The sequence below is a fragment of the Mus caroli genome, chromosome 3 (assembly GCF_900094665.2).
Source record: "Mus caroli chromosome 3, CAROLI_EIJ_v1.1, whole genome shotgun sequence".
Lineage (NCBI taxonomy): Eukaryota > Metazoa > Chordata > Mammalia > Rodentia > Muridae > Mus > Mus caroli.
Window position 1 is genome coordinate 22,066,806 of NC_034572.1, and position 20,926 is coordinate 22,087,731.

Below are 20,926 nucleotides of genomic sequence, written 5' to 3' on the forward strand. Positions count from 1 at the left end.
TCTGTCGTTATACCAGTACCATGCCGTTTTTATCACAATTGCTCTGTAGTAAAGCTTTAGGTCAGGTATGGTGGGTTTTTTTCGATTATTATGTGATGGGAGGAATTTCTTTTCTGGTCCCACCTCTGTGGAGTTCTGTAGGCTTCTTGTATGTTCATGGGCATCTCTTTCTTTAAGTTAGGGAAGTTTTTTTCTATAATTTTGTTGAAGATATTTACTGGCCCTTTGCATTGGGAATCTTCACTCCCTTCTATACCTATTATCCCTAGGTTTGGTCTTCTCATTGTGTCCTGGATTTCCTGGAAGTTTGGGGTTAGGAGCTTTTTGTATTTTGCATTTTCTTTGACTGTTTTGTCAATGTTTTCTATGGTATCTTCTGCACCTGAGATTCTTTCTTCTCTCTCTTGTATTCTGTTGGTGATGCTTGCATCTATGACTCCTGACTTCTTTCCTAGGATTTCTATCTTCAGAGTTGTCTCCCTTTGTGATTTCTTTATTGTTTCTACTCCCATTTTTAGATCCTGAATAATTTTGTTCAATTCCTTCACCTGTTTGTTTGTGTTTTCCTATAATTCTTTCAGGGATTTTTGTGTTTTATCTTTAAAGGCTTCTACCTGTTTACCTGTGTTCTCCTGTATTTCTTTAAGGGAGTTATTTATGTCCTTCTTAAATTCAAATCTTGCTTTTCCAGTGTGTTGGGGTATCCAGGGCTTGCTGTTATGGGAAAACTGGGTTCTGATGATGCTAAATAGCCTTGGTTTTTGTTGGTAAGGTTCTTTCTGCTTGCCTTTTGCCATATGGTTATCTCTGGTGTTAGTTAGTTTTGCTGTCTCTGGCTTGAGCTTGTCCCTCCTGTGCACCTGTAAGCATGTGTCAGCCCTCCTGGGATACCAGCTCTCCCCTGGCAGGACCCTATGCACAGAGAGCTGTGGAACATCCCCAGCTCCTGGGTGCAGATGGAAGCAGGCAGAACCTTGTCTGGGCTGCTCCACTCCTCCTGTGGCCTGTTGCACTCCTGGCTGGTCCCGCCTTAGACCTAGCCATTTTTATTTAACCAGTGGTTTTAAACTGGTGAATGAGGTTTGTACAACAAAGACTGGTTTACATGGGAATTTGCTCATCTTGGGGCAGCCAGATCTTGGGATACAGAATTGAGCATATGAATACAAGCAGCACCAGACAAACCCTCATAGCCTATGACTGTGCAGTCACATGCAGATAAATGACAACAAACGCTAGATCTATGGGCTGGAAAGCTGTCCTCGAGTCCTCTGTCACATAGTTCTGATGCCTGAAAAACCTTCCATATGCAGCCAACACTTTCTTCAGAAACATTCAACATGCCCATGTGTTCCTCTCTTCATTTACCACTCTGTGTGTGTGTGTGTGTGTGTGTGTGTGTGTGTGTGTGTGTGTGTGTGTGAAAGTATGGGTATTTGAGCGTTTGCTCTTATAGAGATGTATGCAAGTGTATGTACATTTGTAGGGAGGGTATAGAACAGAAGTCAACCCTCAGGAGTTGTTCCTCAGGAGCCAGCCACCTTGTTTCGAGAATCTCACCAAACAAAGGTGTCTGTGTGTCCCATAGATCCTCCTGTCCCTTCCTCCCCAAAGCTGGGATTGCAAGTGACGGTCACCTGGCATGGAACTCAGGTCCTTATATATACACAGCATGTACTTCCCCATTACCTTCTTTTTAATATGGGTTTATTATATACCAGGCATTACCCAAGCCCTTTATAGATGTACACACACTTCACTCCATATTCACTCTTCCACAAACAGCTAAGAAACACATGCAAAACCACCCACCCAAAGACAAAGTTTCAGGAGAGAGAGATAGTGAGAGTGTTGTCCCAGTCTTTCCCTTATAGGTATGAAGGTTTTACCACAGCAAGAGAAATAAAATCTGAAGGTTTTCAAAAATAGAGAAATGGTCTGAGGAAATACAATAATAAATAATGTCATGTGCCAGGTCCATGAGAGTCTCAGAAGAAGTGGGTATCTAGCAAAGCATGCCTACAGAAGCAGTTCTTATCATTAAAACTTGGAAACTAGCACACCGCACTAGCCCATGGAGGCTGGCAGACAGACCTCCACATCAGAAACTCTGCCCAGCTCGGGGTCACCTTCATGAAGCCTACCTGGGACAGAGTGCCTCCCTCCCTGGTCACAGCAGCACAGCAAGCCCAGCTGCAGTTGGCAGAGGTGACCATAAGCAGGAAGGTCCCCTACCACCAGCATGTTTTCCCAAACCAGTCTTCTTCATAAGATATTTCTATGCTAAAATTAGAGGCACAGGAGGAAGGTATAAAAGGAATTCAATCTGAAATAATTTTGAAATTTAGTCTAGGATTTAATTTTTTTTTAATGGACCAATTAAGTTCATGAGGAAATTCACTCACCTTTTGTGTAAGATGTTAATAATTCCTATGGTCATTTCTTTTGCTATTGTTGTTTTGGGGGATTGTTTGTTTTTGGTTTGTTTGTTTGTTTGTTTGTTTTTTCCAAGATAGGGTTTCTCTGTGTAACAGCCCTGTGTGACCTGGAACTCACTCTGTAAGCCAGGCTGACCTTGAACTCACAGAGATCCCCTGCCTCTGCCTCCAGAGTTCTAGGATAAGAGGTGTGGGCCACCACACGAGGCTTCCTCTGATCACTTCTATCAGACTGATGAAGGGAGAGTGAGCTATGAAGGATGTCCAGGCTCCAGTCTGTATCAGAATTCAGGATGCATCCTTTTTTAGTTTGGACCCACCAAAATCTTCAAGCCATATTATAATAGAGCCTCATTCTACTGTGTTTCATGGAGGAAAAATTACTGATTTTTTTTTATAGCATAGCTATCCATTTTTCTTATTTAAAGAAACATCCAGTTTGATTCATGTGGTGTAGTCGGGGTACATAAAACAAATAATAATTCACCAGCCCTGGAATTATTATGCTTTCATTTATAAAGATTTTCCTTGTGATTTTTATTCATATATTCCAATAAAATAATACAATTCCATGCAGTTCTTATTCTTGCATGGCTGTATTTTAATAATAATAAAGTAATACAATAAGCATACCCTGTCTCCTTTTGATGAAAATATCAAGATTTATTTGCTAAATAAATAAATATTCAGTAATGGATCTGTGCTTAGCCATGTTTAATAGAAAAGTTTTCTAGATCAGATATCAATTACTTTAACATTTAAGTGGATAGAGTCATATTTTGTCTTTCTTGTGCTCCATAACTCCCAGGAGTAAATATGTATGTTCAAGGAAATAATATATTGTTTTTTAATAGACCTTTAAGAATTGCTCCTTGCTGGAATTTATAAGCTTGCTTTTGCACAGCCATCATTTACCAGGAAGGATAATATATTCCTATTTTCTCTAAAACATAAAGCCAAAATTCCTCATTTTTTATTTATTTCTTAAATCATATAATTTTATCATGATCAAGAGTTTTCCAGATCAGAATGTCTTCCTCTTTGTAACCAGCTCTCAGAAATGGAAAAAGTTACAGAATTCAATAAAAAGCCCCACAACACCAACACTATTAGGCAAGTTTGTGATCATGAGGATAAATCAACTGGTATTCGTTTCTCCATAGTTCTTCATAGACTAACAGAACCATCCCCAATATAAAGACACACCTCATAAATGGGCGGGAAGTCTGTACTGTTGGCACAGAGTGTCCATTTTCCTGGTGTGAAGTAGTGTCCAGGCACTGCTGTAAAGGAAGTGCTTCCCAGCTATGGCTCATATGTCCCCCAAAGCAGCAGCGTCCCAGCTTGGTTTGTTTTTATGTCTCTTCTGTACCTTACCCAAGCCTCACCTAGACTCACTGCTTACCTAATACATCACCTCATGATCTCTGAGCAAAATCATTAGCCAATGGTCCAAAAATAAGCCAAAATAATCAAAAAGTTTGCATCAGTCTCTCAAGAACATCAGGTGGAGTGGGGTGGGGTGGGGTGGGGTAGGGTGGGGCAGGCAGCTCAGTGGAGTAAGCTGCGTACATAGAGCAGATGTCTATCACAGGTCCTATGCCCATAGTGCTTAGCAGCACCATGTAAGAAGCAGCCACCATCAAAGACTGCTCCCCACTCTAAGATATCTAGGCACACCTCTCAAATGTGCAGGTAACTCAGTTCCTTGCTAGTGCCGTGTCTGTTTCTCAAGTACCAGACTGCCATAGTCTACACAGTAGAACCCAGTGACCATTTCTAGACATGTAGAGCCCATCTTAGCTGGCATAGAAGCAGTGTGGTAAACACGTGTACAGGTTTCTTCCAACTAACCCAGCCACTTTATATCCAATCCATTGTCTGACACTGTCTCTAGGGAGACAGGCATGGCTGTCTAGTCAGCATATACAGAATTGATAACAAACCAAAGTAAGGATACCACCAAAGCCCAGCTTGGTGAACTGATGGGTTTTATTGAGGTTACTTCCATGAATATGGGAAGTGTCTAACTTACAGGAACAAAAATGACTAAGACAGCTGTATCACCAAATCCCATCCCAGGATGGGTGACAGATTATGAAAGCTGGAAACCTATGGGCCACTGCCCAACCTGCAGGCAACACAACAGGTGGTTAGAGAAGTGTCCTTTGTGTGTGGCTTGCTTGTTCTGAGTCTTCTTTCAGACAATTCTACTGGTCTCTGTTTCTTTCAGGCAGTTTAATTTGTCTGAGAGTGACTATCAACAGTCCTTACAGTTTATATACAGTTAGAAGACAGGGACCCAGTGAGTCTGTTCAGTTTCAGGAACTTCCTGAAGCCATTTAGAATTATCTACTCTCTTTCAATATGCTGTATCTTAAGAAGTTTACCTGCAAAATGGAAGGTGCTTATCCCAGAGGAAACTGTCACCCTATACCCAGAAAGACTTAACTCCCAATCAAGGTAAAAAATAGTTCTGCTTCTTCACATTTAACTTCAAGGATTTTGTTTGGAAGTCAGTCTTGTACAAAAATGAAATTTTCATGTTGGAGAATTCCCTTTGTAAGCTCATTTTCTAGAAACACATATTCAGCATACAAGTTCAATGTATTTCTTCTTAACTACTTGGCTCAGAGTTAAGCCTTCTGAGCATGAGTGTTTATTGAGGACCTTGTGGGTCATCACTTTAGTTCCAGTTAAGTAGAGCCCCAACCAGCCCAATATATCCTTTCTTGTGTGTGTGTGTGTGTGTGTGGTGGGAGGGTGATATGGTATGTGTGTGTGGTGATGGTGTATGTGTCTTTGTGTAGAGGTTATGTATGTGATGTGTGAATATATGTGTGTGGGGGGGGTGTTATGGGGTGTGGGGATGTATGTGGTGTGTGGAGGGAGGGTGGGGCTGGTATGTGTCGTGTGTGTGTCTTGGTGAAGGGGGTATGTATATGATATGTGAATATATGTGGGGGGTTATAGGGTACTGGGGTGTATGTGGTGTGTGGAGGGAGGGTGGGGCTGGTGTGTGTGTGTAGTGTGTGTGTCTTGGTGTAGGGGGTATGTGTATGATGTGTGAATATATGTGGGGCGAGTTATGGGATGTGTGTATGTGTGTGTGTGTGTGTGTGCTGTGACACGCTTGTGTGAACTTGTCACTTCTCAGGCACCATCCTCCTTGGTTTTGTTTCTGTTTTGAGACAGGAACAATACTCGGCCAGCCCCGGTTTTCTTCTGTCTGAGCTCCCTCAGCCCTTGGGTTACAAGATCACAGCACCACACTCAGTCTTTCTACTTAGGCTCTGGATATCGAACTCAGATCCTCAAGCTACATAGCAAGGACTCCCCTGGCTGAGCCATATTTAACCAGCCCTATTAGTTTTAGTTTTCTTAATATTTTTATGGCATATCATATAGACAGACAGACAGACAAACATGCAGACATTTTAAAATGCACATGTCTGCTGGGTATAGCAACTCACAGCTGTAATTCTGGTACCCTTAGCCCTTGTACCCCGTAGTGAGTTGCAAGCCAACAATCAAAAAGAAAAGGAAAAAATGTTTTGTTTTTTAAGAATGTGTTTTTTTAAAAAAGAAACGTAGCTGGGCATAGTGGCGCACACCTTTGATCCCAGCACTTGGGAGGCAGAGGCAAGCGAATTTCTGAGTTCGAGGCCAGCCTGGTCTACGGAGTGAGTTCCAGGACAGCCAGGGCTATACAGAGAAACCCTGTCTTGAAAAACCAAAAAAAAAAAAAAAAAAAAGAAAGAAAGAAAGAAAGAAAGAAAGAAAGAAAGAAAGAAAGAAAGAAATGTAGCAGCTTAAGCACTATGAAAAGAGATGGAACTGCAGACTCCAGGGTGGAGAGCAGCCTGTTGTAAGTGGCCCCAGAACCTGGGTCCACAGTGAGGTCCCAGCCTGAGCTGCCACTGAGGGCCAGGTCTGGGTCCTTGGCTACACAGTGTCAGGGATCATTGTCATGTTGAGAATGTGGGGACATCCCTGGTCAAGGCAATTGCTGGAAATCATGTGAACATACCAGCAACAGCTCTTGGTAGAGTGGGTCCTGTGCCTTTCCCAGGCAGCACAGTGGAGCTGGCCCTGGTGGCATGAGTGTGGGAGAGCAGATCCTGGCAGCTTCCCACTGGACCATGAGAGCTGGTGGGCTAGTCCTGTCGTCACCAGCTGCAGCACTAGGGAGAGGGGGCTCTGCACTTGGCCTGGGCAACACAGTGGAGATCCTGCCACCTACAAATGGAGCACTGGTTGGCCTAGCCAGAGAAATGTCGGCACGCTTGCCCTGATGGTGCACATAAGGGAGAGCCAGCATGTTGACCAGCTCAGCTCCCATCCATGCCCAGATCCAGGGATCGAAGTTGGCCCACCTCAAAAGTCTACATCATCTGAGAATGACTGGGATTCATGAAAGGGCCAGTCCTGCTGATCTAAAGCTGTGGGATTTCCATCTGACACAGGGCAACAGCAGGATAACCAGGAGCAGTTCCAGTGAGGATCCAATATTGATGGTGTCACAGAAGCCAGAGACCTCAAAGCAGACCAAAGACTCATTGCAATTGAAGATGTGTGGACAGAGGGATGTACTGTGGGACACACTGTGATATACTATAGCTTCTATGATGAGATCGTTTTCTATGCTGTGTGTGTGTATGTGTGTGTGTGTGTGTGTGTGTGTGTGTGTGTGTGTGTGTGTGTTATTTTGGGTGGGAGGTTGCAAGAGCAAAATGGCAGATATAAGGGGACAGGAAGATGAACAGAACTGGGGTGCATGATGTAAAACTCACAAAGAATAAATAAAGCATTTGTGAAAATGAAAAAGAAAAAAAAAAAAAACACAGGTGGCTGTGGTGGCACATGCCTTTAATCCTATCACTGAAGGCAGGCAGATCTCTGGGTTTGCGACCAGCCTGGTCCACAGAGTGAATTCCAGGACAGCCAGGACTACATAGAGAGATCCTGACTCAAAAAGACAAACCAACAACCACCAACAACAAAAACCCTATTACTTAGTTATTATTCAGTAAACATCAAGTCAAGAAACAAAATATTTCCAGCTCCATAGACCCTCCCCCTCCACTGCTGCCCCTTGCGCAGTTCCAAACCACATCCTTCCTGCCCATGACCAAGATAATCCCTGCCCTAACTTTTAGAATCCTTTCTTCCAGCTTTGGTTTGAGTGTACATGTGCTAGAAGCATGGTCCCCAGTGTAGAACTGGGAAGGTGGTAGAACATTGGAGATGTGGGTCTTAAAAGAAAATGCTTAAGTCATGAGGCACCATTAGAAGGGTTTAGGCTCGTGTCTTTGGAGTGGGGAAGTCCCACAGAACACCAGGAGCCAGGTTGCTGAGGCTAAGTCCAGCACTTCCCCTGAGCCCCAAACCCCACAACATTCCCTGCGTTCCCATCCACTAGCAGGATCTCACACACCATCCCACGGCTCGGGAGGAGACATGCCCCAGATGCACATGTCCAAGCTGCAACTTTCCCACCTCAGACCTGTGAGCCACTGTAACTCTCATTTCCTTATAAAGTCCCAGCTTCAGGGGTTGTGCTATAACAACACGAAAATGAGCTGAAATACCCCCTTCCTTCCCTAAACCGTGTCATCATATACGTATTCACTGGTAAGCCCTGACTTTAATCTGCCACTGTGGAACATTATACACCTGAAGTCACAGAAGGAATACCCTGGCTGGCTGGCTTCCTTTGTGCAACAACATTTTTTTTTAAAGATTTATTTATTTTTATTATATGTAAGTACACTGTAGCTGTCTTCAGACACTCCAGAAGAGGGAGTCAGATCTCGTTACGGATGGTTGTGAGCTACCATGTGGTTGCTGGGATTTGAACTCCTGACCTTCGGAAGAGCAGTCGGGTGCTCTTACCCACTGAGCCATCTCACCAGCCCGTGCAACAACATTTTCATGAAATCCATCCATTCACGTCAAAAGCACTGCTTGCCTCGTTTTCACCACTCTCCCAGGTCACCTGAAGAGCTCAGGATCAAAGTGCACCTTCCTGCTGATCCAGTACACTGTGCCTCAGAGCCACGGGGCAGGAGACATAGACATCATGTGCCTCGGAGCCACAGGGCAGGAGAGAGAGACATCATCCTAATTTTCAAAGAGAAGTACCAACAAAGTTATCCCAGTCGGCATTACTGTTCTTGTTCTCAGACATCTCACCGTGACATACTAGTCTAGTTTTAGTTTTAGTGCTTGCTTGCATTACACATACCACGTGATCGATGTTCTTCTCCTGGACATTGTTTGTGTGTGAGTTTGTCCTGGACGTGTACTCTGCTTAGGTCTCCTGCCCTGTATTCTAAAAGTGACAGCACTTTATCAGCTTGTCACCCTTCTTCTATATGCCACCCCTGTGACAGGAAAGTGGGAATGCTGGGGAGGAGGTTGGAGTACAGAACCATCAGGATGTCTTCTTTTACTTCTCGTCCACCCGTTACAAAGGCTAAACTGTCTTAATTGCTGTAGTTTCTGTGATGTCTTGATGCCCGCCACTGGACTTATCTGCTTTCCTCTTCAAAGCTGTCAGATTATCATCCTTGGCCTCTCACATTTATTTCCAAATAAAATACCAACCATAACCTCTTCTGATTATTGTTTTTAAAACTGTTGGGGGCTGAGAAGATGGCTGTGCAGTTCAGAGCACTGACTTCTACAGCGGAGTCGGGTTTGGTTCCCAGCACCAAACATGGTGGTCCTGACTGTCTGCCACTCTAGTTTCAGAGGACCCAGTGCCCTCTTCTGGCCTCCACAGGCACCAGGCAGGCACATGATACACATAAAATAAGTAAATACACATTTCAAGAAAAACCTACTGGATACCTATATATATAAATTTAGGAAAACTGGTATCTTTATCATTTCAAATCTTGCAATTCGTGAATTTAAGTGTTTATAAACTTCCTTCAATTTTAATAGACATCTTGATTTTCCTTCCAATTTTTTGTTCCAGAGATTCCAGCATATTTATCTTTTAATTTTCAATAACACATAGTAATTGTACATATATGAAATGGAGAGTGGCATGTGTATACCATGTATAACTATCAGAGCATGCCCATGGTATGCCTACAGCTGCTAACATTTCTTTGTGCTTGGAACATTCAAAATCCTGAGGAAAAAAATATGCAGTGAGTTATTGTTGCTGTTTTGCTGTTGTGCGTTGAAAGGTATCTCCAGCAGTTTTCAACTTCTCCACCTGAAACTCTATATGGATTAAGCAACAGCTCCTCCTGTTGATATAACATCTGCCATATCTGTCCCCTCTGTCTCTGTGAATGTGACTTCTCTAAGGTACCGTGTGGAATCAAGGGATCTTTTATCCATTTGTACCCAGCTTATTTCACATCACCTGACCTCACATGATGTCTCTAAGATTCACTCATGTTGTCACACACCAGAGGCCACTTTCCTTTTGTGCATGACTTCACTGGAGAGGTATATATATATATATATATATATATATATATATATATATATACTGCACTTCCTTTGCCTATTCACTTGTCATCTTAGCATGAGTTCTCCCCACCTCTTGGTTATGATGCATAATGTCGTGATGAGTATGAGCCTATGACTGTCTATTTAAGCATCTTCTTCCAATACTTGGAGAACATATGTAGAAGTGAAGTGTCAGGAGCACCATGTCACTTTCCATCATAGTCACCAGCTTTATGTCACTACTGGGATCAATAGTGACACCGTCAAGATGTGCTCAATTTTGTTATTTGTACTTGATATGAGAATTAACAATCCCCACTGTGAGGGGATACTCTCACCAGAAATTGAATTTGACATAGTTGTGTGCATTTTACACGTCAACTCTAGTATTATAAAGATGCTGAATTATTTATAGGTGGACTGATCTTATAATCCTGTATAAGGACTCTTTCAGATGCTAAAAATCAGGGCACATAACTGCAACATGTGTGCTTTCAGAGGGCAAACAGGGGTGCAGAATAGGTGAATGCACAGGATTGAAATGTCTGCTTCAAACACAACTTGACCCAACAGCTCCATATCTCTGTAGCTGGTTCCATGGTCAACTTTATTCTGAAACTGCACCTTGTATTCTACTCGGCATCCTCTGCCTCAAGTACCAGGTCCTAGACAGCAGTGGCATACTGTTCAAGTATGTTCTGTGATGTGAAATTGCACCATGCAAAGGAACATGCGTAGCTCATTCACAAACTGCAGTGTGTGCATGCAGCTAAACAAGTAACTGTTCAGTCAACACCGTGTAATGCATTGACTGACTTAAGTTCACTGAGTCCCACTCTTAAAACTCCTTTAATGCCTGCATTATAGGAGCAGAAGCACGTGGTCACTCTGCATTTCAGGCTACCTAAGGCTACATGCTGAGACCCTGCATCAAAAGAACATCTTAAAAATCTTTTAACTTCTGTCTATGCATGTGTGTCTGTGTGTGTGTGTGTGTGTGTGTGTATGCCTGTGCAAGTGTGTGCTTGAGAGTGCCCAGAAGACGGTTCAGGTCCCTTGAAACTGGAAAGCAGTTGTGAGCTTTCTAATGTGTGTGCTGGCTGAGAACTAAGATCTGGTCCTCTGCAGAACAGGCAAGTTCTCTTAACTGTCCAAGTCCAGCCCTGGGGCTCACTTTCAGAGTAGGAGAGTCACTGAGCAAGTTTTTCAAAGGTTTTGGTTTCAGTTTTTAAAGAAAGAAGAAGAGAAGGGAGGGAGGGAGGGAGGGAGAGAGGGAGGAGCAAAAACATGCCAGCTCCTCAACCAAGCAATGGTCTTGCCAACCCTTAAACAGTGCAGTTGGCATGGTGCTGCTGTCCCTGTTCTGATCTGGTCAAAGTGAAGGGAAGAGCTGTGTCCTTTTAACTCTTACAGTGCCTCAGGTTTAAGCGACTTCAATGTAATGAATCCCAAGTGGGTTTGACTCACTTCAATGTAATGAATCCCAAAGACCCAACACAGCTGACTAAAAAAAAGTTTGCAACCAACAAAGATTCTGAGCAAAATAGAAATGAAATGTATATAAAATTCCTGTGGGGTTACTTATCTTTCTAAATTTTATACAGGCTATGAAAGGAAACTTAAATACACCAAATTGGTCTCAGAGAAGTAGACCAGAGCCTGAAGTGAAAATGAGGATTCTTGGGAATGGAAGCCAAGTTTTTCCTCTTGCATGTGTAACTCTGTAATTATAATGGCCCAAGGGAAAATACAATTTATTATGCAACAATCCATTATTCATATGGCTGGTTCACACATCAAATGCAAAAGTCAAAGTATACCATCTATGTGGGGTGTTTGCTTGCTTGGGGTTTGGGGAGACTGGGTCTCCCTAAAGAACCCAGCCTTGCCTCAAATTTGCAGTCTACCTGCCCAGCCTCCAGAATGCAGGGGCTAGAGACACACACACCCAGATCATCTGTGTCTTTAGAAGGAGAAAACTTTGTATTATTTATGAGGGAGGGCAATGAAGACAACTTAGCTGAAAAGTTGCTGCCTCTTGCTACTTTCTTGCTGATGTGAGTTTGTGGAAAAGTTCCAAGCTAGAAGCATTGGCATTCAAAAGAGGACAAGGTAAACTCAGAACCAACCAGGCAAGTGGTAATGACGAAGTGTCGGCCTTCTCGAGCACGGCAGAACCTAAACTCTGAAGCTGATCAGTAAAAAGGAGTCATATAAAACTCAAAGGACCCCATCTATCGCTGAACAATTGGGACCTTTAGAAATGAGATTTTTTTCTCTAACCCAAAATGTCAGAACATTTTGTTATGGACAAAGGGCAGGGAGATGACAGACTCCAGAAAGCAGAGGAAGGAAGGAAGCGTGGAGAAGTGTAAGGATGAGATGCAGATGGAAGTGCATGCTCCTCACCGAGATTATAAATCCCTATGATTTTTTTTTATTGCTTTTAAACAGTGAGGCAAGGACTGTTAAGATGAATCAGCAGGTAAAGACACTTGCCACCAAGACTGATGAGCTGCGTCCTGTCCCTGGAATAGAACTCACAAGTAGAGAAAGAAAACTAACTCCTGTGTGTGTGTGTGTGTGTGTGTGTGTGTGTGTGTGCGTGTGAGTGCTGCACACACACACACGCAGAAATAAATAAACATGTAATTTTAAAGGAAAAAGATTGTTGAAGGGTTCCCTCATGGTCTGTCAGTCATAGTTATGACCAGGTGTCAAAGAGAACACGCTGATGATAGGTACTCATAGTTCATACTTAACTGTCAGAGAGTTCACATTTCTTTTTACTGGTACTCAACAAATACAACTATCCCTGACATATAGATGAGTGAGTCTGTTATCCCATAATCAATATTTCACGTTTCTGTTGATGCTTTCCTTGTTGTCAGGTCTTCTCACAGCACCGTCTTTTGTGACCAGATGCCCATAAGGGTTGAAAATTCCCTGAAGAGCAAGCAGTGTCTGGGGTTCAGCCTCAGTTGTGGTTTGAACAACACTATCTCCCCGAGGTGTTGGCGCCATTTGCAGAGATTGCAAAACCTTTACAAGATGGAATCTTGCAGGAGGAACTATGACATTGAAGCAGACTTTGTCGTTCAACAGCCTTGTCCTCCCCCAGCCCTCTCCTGTGTGGGACAAAATATGATCACATGGGTTCCTGACCCCAGGCAGAGAGTCTTGTGTTCCTGCCACCCAACCTCCCCCCCCCCCATAATGGACTGTCTGTTTCTGGAACTGTAAAGCTGAAGAAACCCATTCCTCCTCTGAGTTACTTTTGCAGTAGATTCTGTCCCAGCAACAGTAAAGTAATTAATACAGTCTGGCTGCGAAACCATTGTCTCGACCCAATCCAAGCCTCTACGCTGACTCCTGGGTCTGACCAGTGGGTAGCCCTTTGTAAGATTAAACTATGACCCATCTGAGCTTGAGTTAAAATGCAAGTCAGTCTTATTCTTCCCTACAGTTAGTGACAGAAAATACGTCATATCTCAGACGCAGCAGACATTTCTCATTTGCATCACTTAAACTTTGGAATTGGGGGGGGGGTTCTAGATTCTATGTGGCACCCACGAGTTCCTTAGGGTATGAATATGACCTGAAAATATGGGTGTCCTTGTCATTAGGATCTATTGGTGAGTTAAAAAGCATCCTTACAGAACAGCAGAGCACCTGAAGTTTAAGAGGGTGGATCTTGTCCTGAGAGTCTGGAGGAGACACCATCAGGGAAGCCTTCCAGACAAAGTGAGACAAGTTAGATCCAACTGAAAAATGGAAAGTGGAGAGAAAGTCTATGGAGATGTTCAGAAGCAGGGTAGACACAGGCTGGTGTGAAATACAGAGACCTGCCCAAGTGGTGGCAGATTGATACCAAAAATAAAAACATGAAACCCAGAAAGAAATTATGAAATGATACATACTAGCTTGCATGCTTGCTTGAAGTTGTTAGGAGACTGGGTCTTCCAACATCACCCTCAAAGCTGCAGTCTGTCAGTGCATGACTCCAGAGCACAGGAGCCTGAGCAGGCACCACAGCATCCAGCTCATCCATGTGTTTAAAGTAGAAACATTTCCATCATTTCTGAGACATGCAATAATGAATGGTAACTTAGCTGGGAGTCTTGAATGACTGAGAAGGAAGCCCTGAAACTCCTAAGGGAGGAACTGCATCTGCATGCAACAGTGCCACTGTGATCCAAATTTCACCAGAGGAAAAATCTGAGCAGAATGACAGCTGAGGTGGGGTGTGGCCAGCACATTCCATTATGAAGGAAATGTCATACACTTCAGGGACTCAAGAAAAAGAAAGTCACAGCCAGGTGTGGTGGAGCATGCCTTTAATCCCAGCACCCGGGAGGCAGAGGCAGGTGGATTTCTGAGTTCGAGGCCAGCCTGGTCTACAGAGTGAGTTCCAGGACAGCCAGGGCTACACAGAGAAACCCTGTCTCGGAAAAAAAAAAAAAAAAAAGAAAGAAAAAGGAAGGAAGGAAGGAAGGAAGGAAGGAAGGAAGGAAGGAAGGAAGGAAGAAAAGGAAAGTCACCAATGGCCTAGATTGAATTCTAAGCCAGAAAAAAATTATTGAACAGTGGTCATCCTCATCACACAGGAAAGCATCAGGGAGACAGGAAACCATGAAGAGAAAGAAGTCAGCTCTGGTAACAAATTTGCACCATTTGAGGTAACTTTTTGAAATGGGCAGATAGCAATGTCCTGGCAGGCACTAGAAAATGTGTGTTAAAATGTGAAATGTATAAGATGCGGCTGTAACACTCACCATCCATATTTTAGTTAGAATGAACAGGAAAATCTACAGACTAGCAAAATCCACCAAGGGTATGTACATGAAGAGAATGTCACTGAGCCACAGTGAACTTTGGGGATCTCCAGAGAAGGAAGAATTGGTATTTGTGTCTTAGTCTCCTAGTTTGGTTCCAACCACTATGATAAGCACGTGACAGGCAACTTAGGGAAGAAAGGGGTTTATCTGGCTGACATGTCACAGTCTGTTATTGAAGGTAGCCAAGACAGAAACCCAAGGCAGAAACTGGATGACACGGAGATGATGGAGGAAGACTGCTCACAAAACTGATCTCATGGCTTACTCAGCCTGTTTTCTTATACAGCCCAGGACCACCTGGCTAGGAGTCCCACCATGTGCAATGCTCTGAGCCATCCCACATCAACAACCAATCAGGAAAATGGCCTGTAGACCAGCTTACAGATCAGCCTGATGGAGGTGTTTTCTCAGCTGAGGTTCCCTCTTCTCAGTTGATTCTAGCTTGTATCAAGTCAATAAAGAATACTAACCATCACGCTTTCTTTTTCTGTTGCTATGTTAAGTACCCTGACAAAGCAGCTTAAGGAGAAAGGGTTTAGTCTAGCTCACACTTCAGGAACAGGAAGTTGGGGGAGTAGGAGCTTAAAGCAGCTGATCACATGACATGCACATCCAGGAAGCAGAGAACAATGAATACATCTAGTGCTGCTCTGTTCCTTTATGTACTTATACAGGCCAGGATCCCAGCCAGGAAATGGTGATCCCCACAGCAGGCTGACCATCTCATCCAAGTACACAAAATAATCCCCCACAGGCAACCCCAGGCTCACCTGTCTGCCGGGGGCTTCTAGACTCTTTCAAGTCAACAACTGGCACTAACCATCACAGTAGGTTAAACCACAAAGGAGAAACAGACAAAAACACCGGAAACATGATTTTAAAACGAAAGCAGCAGAAAAGGAGTGTTCAGAGAGCTTCACTATATTCAACAGCTGATTCCTCATACACTATACTTCAAGTTAATGAACAGCTATTTAAACCTCTTCCACTAAGCATTAGCTATCTTTCATCTGGTAGGAAAAAAAGAATTGAAAGGTGTGATTTTGTAAGAAATGTAACCTTCATGGTCGTAGATAGTATTTTTTTTTTTAAGAATCTACTTTCCTAGTGGTCAAACTTAAAGCCATGTCATACCTGCAAACTGAATGTTAATAATAAACTTCATCTCCAGTGGTGACAAACTGTAAAAAGATGCACTAAGCATACCTCTCCCTAACAAGTGTTCTTAGCATGATAGAAGCAAAAAGAACATTTTCTTAAATCTGTTCTACCAAAGGACCATATAATCTGATTAACTTTCTTGCTCATCAGAAGCAGAAGAATTTCAAACACAGAAGCTTATGCACAAAGTTGAGGGAATTTTGCACTCTAATTAATGTTGTATGAGCTTCAACATTCGGGAAGTGTGTTGTCCATGTGGAGTCATAGCCGACCTGGCAGGCTAGGTCTTCACAGACTGCAGCGGAAGGGTAAGCACAAGGGAGAACCATCATGCACAATCCTTTCTCAAGTTAACAGTACGTGTCACAGCTCTAATCACAATTTCACATTTTACCTGGAAGTTACTAATTAATCAATTACAGGACCTAAAAGAGCTGAAACACACTTACATGTTGTCAGTTTGTTGTGAAGTTGGCTCTGGGGCACTAACGTTAATTTTTCTAGACTATCTAATCACGTCCCATAGTAACACTGGTCTCTTATTTAACAAATATTCCAACCAAGGAAGACCTCCAGGTCTCCCTGTTTCTGTTTATCAGGTTATCATATGTCTACCTTGTTTGGGCAATAACCTAAGCAAAACACTTCTGCAGTTTCCTATGCACAAAACCCAGTTGTCACCATTGCCATGAGATGTGGTGGCTCTATTCCCCACACACTCAAGTGGGAGAGTGCCATCCTGGTGGCATGTGATGTCTGTGACTCTCTGCCATGAGTATTTAGAGTATTTTTTACTTGTATGTGCATTTGTTTGGGGGTGGTAGACATGCCCATGCAGGTAGAATGGCTGGCCATCAAGCCCAAGGATCTGCCTCTCTCTGACCACCCAGCACTGGGATTGTAAGCACATGCTACATGGCTTTTATTTATTTGTTTATTCATTCATTCAGTCAGTCAGTCAGTCAATCATTTATTTAATATGGATGCTGAAACTTGAACTCTCTGATTCTCCTGCTTCCATGGCAAACACTTAACCAACTGAGCCCTCATCTATAATCCCTTGAAGATCCAGTTTCAGAATCTGCAAGGTTAGCTGAAAGACATGCCTTATCTCCCAGGTGTGTTGAGCAACAGGAGAATAAAGCATGTGACATGGAAAAATGAGGTAAATGCCAGTCCTCATTAAGACTCCAATCATCCACCTAAGAAAGATGAAAACATGCTAACATGCTCAGTATGTCTTTGTTCTGAGTTTGAGTTCTGTGGTGTTTAGTTCATGAAAGAATCAGAGTATATTAAACTATGTATTACATATGCTGAATAGATTGCCAATCTCTTACTGCAGTTTTCACATACTATAATTTGGGAAGTGGGACTCCATGGAGAGGCTCTGCTCAGCTACCACATGTGAACATAGAAGGGTTCCAGGGAGGAGAAAGTACGATCCATGTTCAAGTTTCCAAAGCTTTAGGCATCAGAACCCAGTGTGATGTGGCACTCATAATCCCAACAGTGCCTGGGCTGAGGCAGGAGGATTATGAGTTCCAAGTTGGTATTGACTCCATAGGAGAACCTGCCCAAGTAATAAGTGACTTCTCAGCAAACATTCCGCTGAGCAAGAGCCTGGGGACCGGGGAGGGCTACAACGTGCAGCTGAGATGCACCATGCCTATCATCTATTAGAAACATATTACCAGTGAAGGCATAAAACTGGGACTGAACCATCTGATTCTATGTTAAAGACCAATCTTTAACAAAACCGTAACTCTGTGACCGTAGGGATTGGCACCATTCCTCTTCCCAGCAGGACTCTGCAGGGAGCTTACTCAGCCTTCCTGCTCATCCATCGCCAATTGAGAAACCTTTTTATAATAGAGCAAAGATGAATGGGCAAATCTGGCCCAGGATGACCTTCGTTCCCCCAAAAGTATCACAGGATCACCCAATCTGGCACCACGCGCAGTGGCCAGTCTCCATGGTGGGCCATCTGCGGGCATGAGATCTTGGTGCCCCTTCCAAGTTGCTTTCCTTGGCTAGTTAGATCCCAGAAAAGTCCCTCCACTACCTGATTCCTAAGGGTGGGAGGTGACAATATTGTCACCCATAAAGACAATGTACATAAAACACCTAGAAAACGCTGCTGAGATGTCAGCCTCGGCTAACAGCCACTCTAACAGTGGGTCTTAGCAGCCATAAAGAACTAAGTTTCTTAGATTACTTCCAAGTCTAATTGCTACAGTCAATGCCACAGTCATTTCTAAGTTTTCCTCACGTAACTGTGGTTTAAGTTAGCATCTAAAGCAATGTGTTTTCACATATTCCTTCCTCTTTTTGTTATTTGTGCTTATTTTATTTATCGTTCCCTATCTCCTCTCTCCCATCCTACCCTTCGCTCCCTCGGGCAAGCTCATACCTTGTTCTTTGTTTTTCTCTCCTGCTGAATCTTGTCTTGTCCTGGTATCCCAGTTTGCTAGACCTCCTCCTCCTCACTAACTGACCTCCTCCCAAGTTTATGGCACATGTACTCCATAATCCTTTCTTCCCCCCAACTTAAGATCTCTTCTTCACCTTTGATGGACTTCTCTCTAGTCTCATGACACACACACACACACACACACATCTGAATTCCACATCTGAGAGAAGCCTTTATTTACCATAATAATTTTAATTTTCCTTATAAATGAATAAAATTCCATTGTGTATACACACCACATTTTCTTTATCAGTTCATCTGTTGATAGACATCACGGTAGGTTCTACTTGTTAGCTACTATAAATAGTGTAGCAGTAAGCATGGATGTGCGAGGACCAATACACACCATGGTGTGTTGATGGTTTTAGCATTTTTAGAAATCCCCATGCCATTTTCCATCATGATTGTGACAATTTACATCTCACTAGCATTGAATAAGTATTCCTCTTCCCCCACGTCCTTGCCAGCATTTGTTGCTGCTCTTTTCTTAATGGTGGTCATTATGACTTGGTTAAGATAGCAATGTCTCAAACAGTTTTAATTCACATTTCTTCTCCAAAGGCATATTAATACTGTCTGATGGGTACTCAAGAAAGAGCTTTCCATTTCTCAGGGCTGACTCTACACTTATTTGCTCTGCTTTGTAAAAATCTTATCATCTCATGCCATTGCATTGGTCAAGTTGAGGGTTCTGTCCTGTGTGATTGGAGTCCTCCAAAGACAGTTCTTAATAGTGTCTATTCTTGAAGTGTTTCTCCTGTTCTCCGAGTTCCAAGTCTCTCTCTCTCTCTCTCTCTCTCTCTCTCTCTCTCTCTCTCTCTCTCTCTNTCTCTCTCTCTCTCTCTCTCTCTCTCTCCCTCTCCCTCTCTCTCTCTCTGCCTTTTCCCTTAAGACAGGGTTTCACAGAGTAACCCTGGATCATTCTGTAAACCAGACTGGCTTTGAACTCTGAGATCTGCCTGCTTCTACCTTCCAAGTGCTGGGACTAAAGGCAAGCATCACCCCTGCTCAGTGAGTTTCAAGTCTTATTAAGTCTTTGATTTGAACCATGTTTTGCATAGCATGAAAGATGATGAATCAAGTTGTGTTTTTGTACATGTTGATAACCAGTTTTCCCAGCACCATTTCTTGTGACTCTCACTCAGTTATTTCTCTATTTCCTTTTGTATAATATTATTTCCTTAGTCATCAGCTAGCATATAAAATCATGCAGAGAAAAATAATCCTTACTATGAGCTGATCCTGAATATCTATTATTGTGAATGGGGAAAGATAACTGTATAATCTGCTCACAGCTTATCACTGTGCTCTGTGTACATTTGTACCACTAAGGAAAACACAAATAAGAGAATAAAATTTTACATATTAGTCACTTGTACTTGTACTTATGATGCATATAATTTTACCTGGCACCTTTAATGTCTATACTTATCATTTTTCCAAATGGTAATTTGCAGTTACAATTCCTAAACTGGAGGAGGGACCTGAAAATGATAAACCTGACATCAAGCCTCTACCTCCTGTCTCTGCTGTTTTTCAGATACCCAAGGACTCCATGTACTGCCGCAGACAGCCGACTGGTCGTGTTTTCCTCCCCAGCAATATCTGTTGACACTTGGGTTCAAAAACAAAGAAGATGGGAAATTCTTGGAAAAAGTGTCCAGTAGGAAGCTCCCCACCTACACAGGTGATGGGAACATGACTCTACTACTACCTTTCAAAGTGGGGCCACAAAGCCCAGTTTATAGAAGTTATTTAAGTAGCCACAAAAAAAAAAATGTTTGGTTATAAATCTCTGCTAATCTTCCTAATTTTTTTTGTAGGTTGATTAGAAACACATGGGATTCTTATTTCAGGAGAGCTTTCTTCCCGGAACACATGGCACACTACCATGGAGTGCTTACTAACCCATTCCTAACATTCCACCCCAGACACCAGTGCCTGCCATAGCCATTGACAATACAGCAGGCTTTAGGGTCGAAAGGACTCAACAGTTAAAGCACTTGTCCTCAAGCATAAGAACCAAACACTTCCCAGAATTTCACAGGAATGCTGGATGGGTTTAGTGTATGTCTACTCGTGGAAGGACAAAATGAGATCATCAGAGAAAGTTCGCAACCTAGACTACCCATATCAGCAAGCTCTGGGTTTGATTGAGAGACCCTGCCCCAATCAATAGGATGGAAGAGCAAGGAAGGATGAGTTCTGCCATGAACCTTGGGCCTCCATGTGTGTGTGTGTGTGTGTGTGTGGTGTGTGTGTGCGTGTGTGTGCGCGCGCGCACACACACAAGCAAGCAAGCAAAAAGCAAACATACATGCATGCATGTACATATACACTGGGGAAAGAAAGACACAAGGGATATAGACTTTCATCATTAATTAGCAAACATGAAACAGTCTGTCAACATGACTAGTACATGAAATTTAAAAAAAAATGTAGCAATGACAACTCCAGGTCACATGGGCTGTCTGCTGGGGCATTAACCTCTGCTCGGCAGTCCTCTCACATAATTGGAGAAGAGCACCTAATTTGATGCTGTT

General features: G+C 43.0%; 1 protein-coding gene across 1 annotated transcript in view; it reads left to right on the forward strand.

Moving 5' to 3' along the window:
* Nucleotides 1-20,926, forward strand: part of Spata16 (spermatogenesis associated 16) — a 306,178-nt gene that overhangs the window by 227,212 nt on the left and 58,040 nt on the right. The window contains exon 7 of the mRNA XM_021158236.1: nt 19,924-20,070. Coding sequence (XP_021013895.1) covers nt 19,924-20,070 — 147 coding nt within the window. The remainder of the gene's footprint in view (nt 1-19,923; nt 20,071-20,926) is intronic.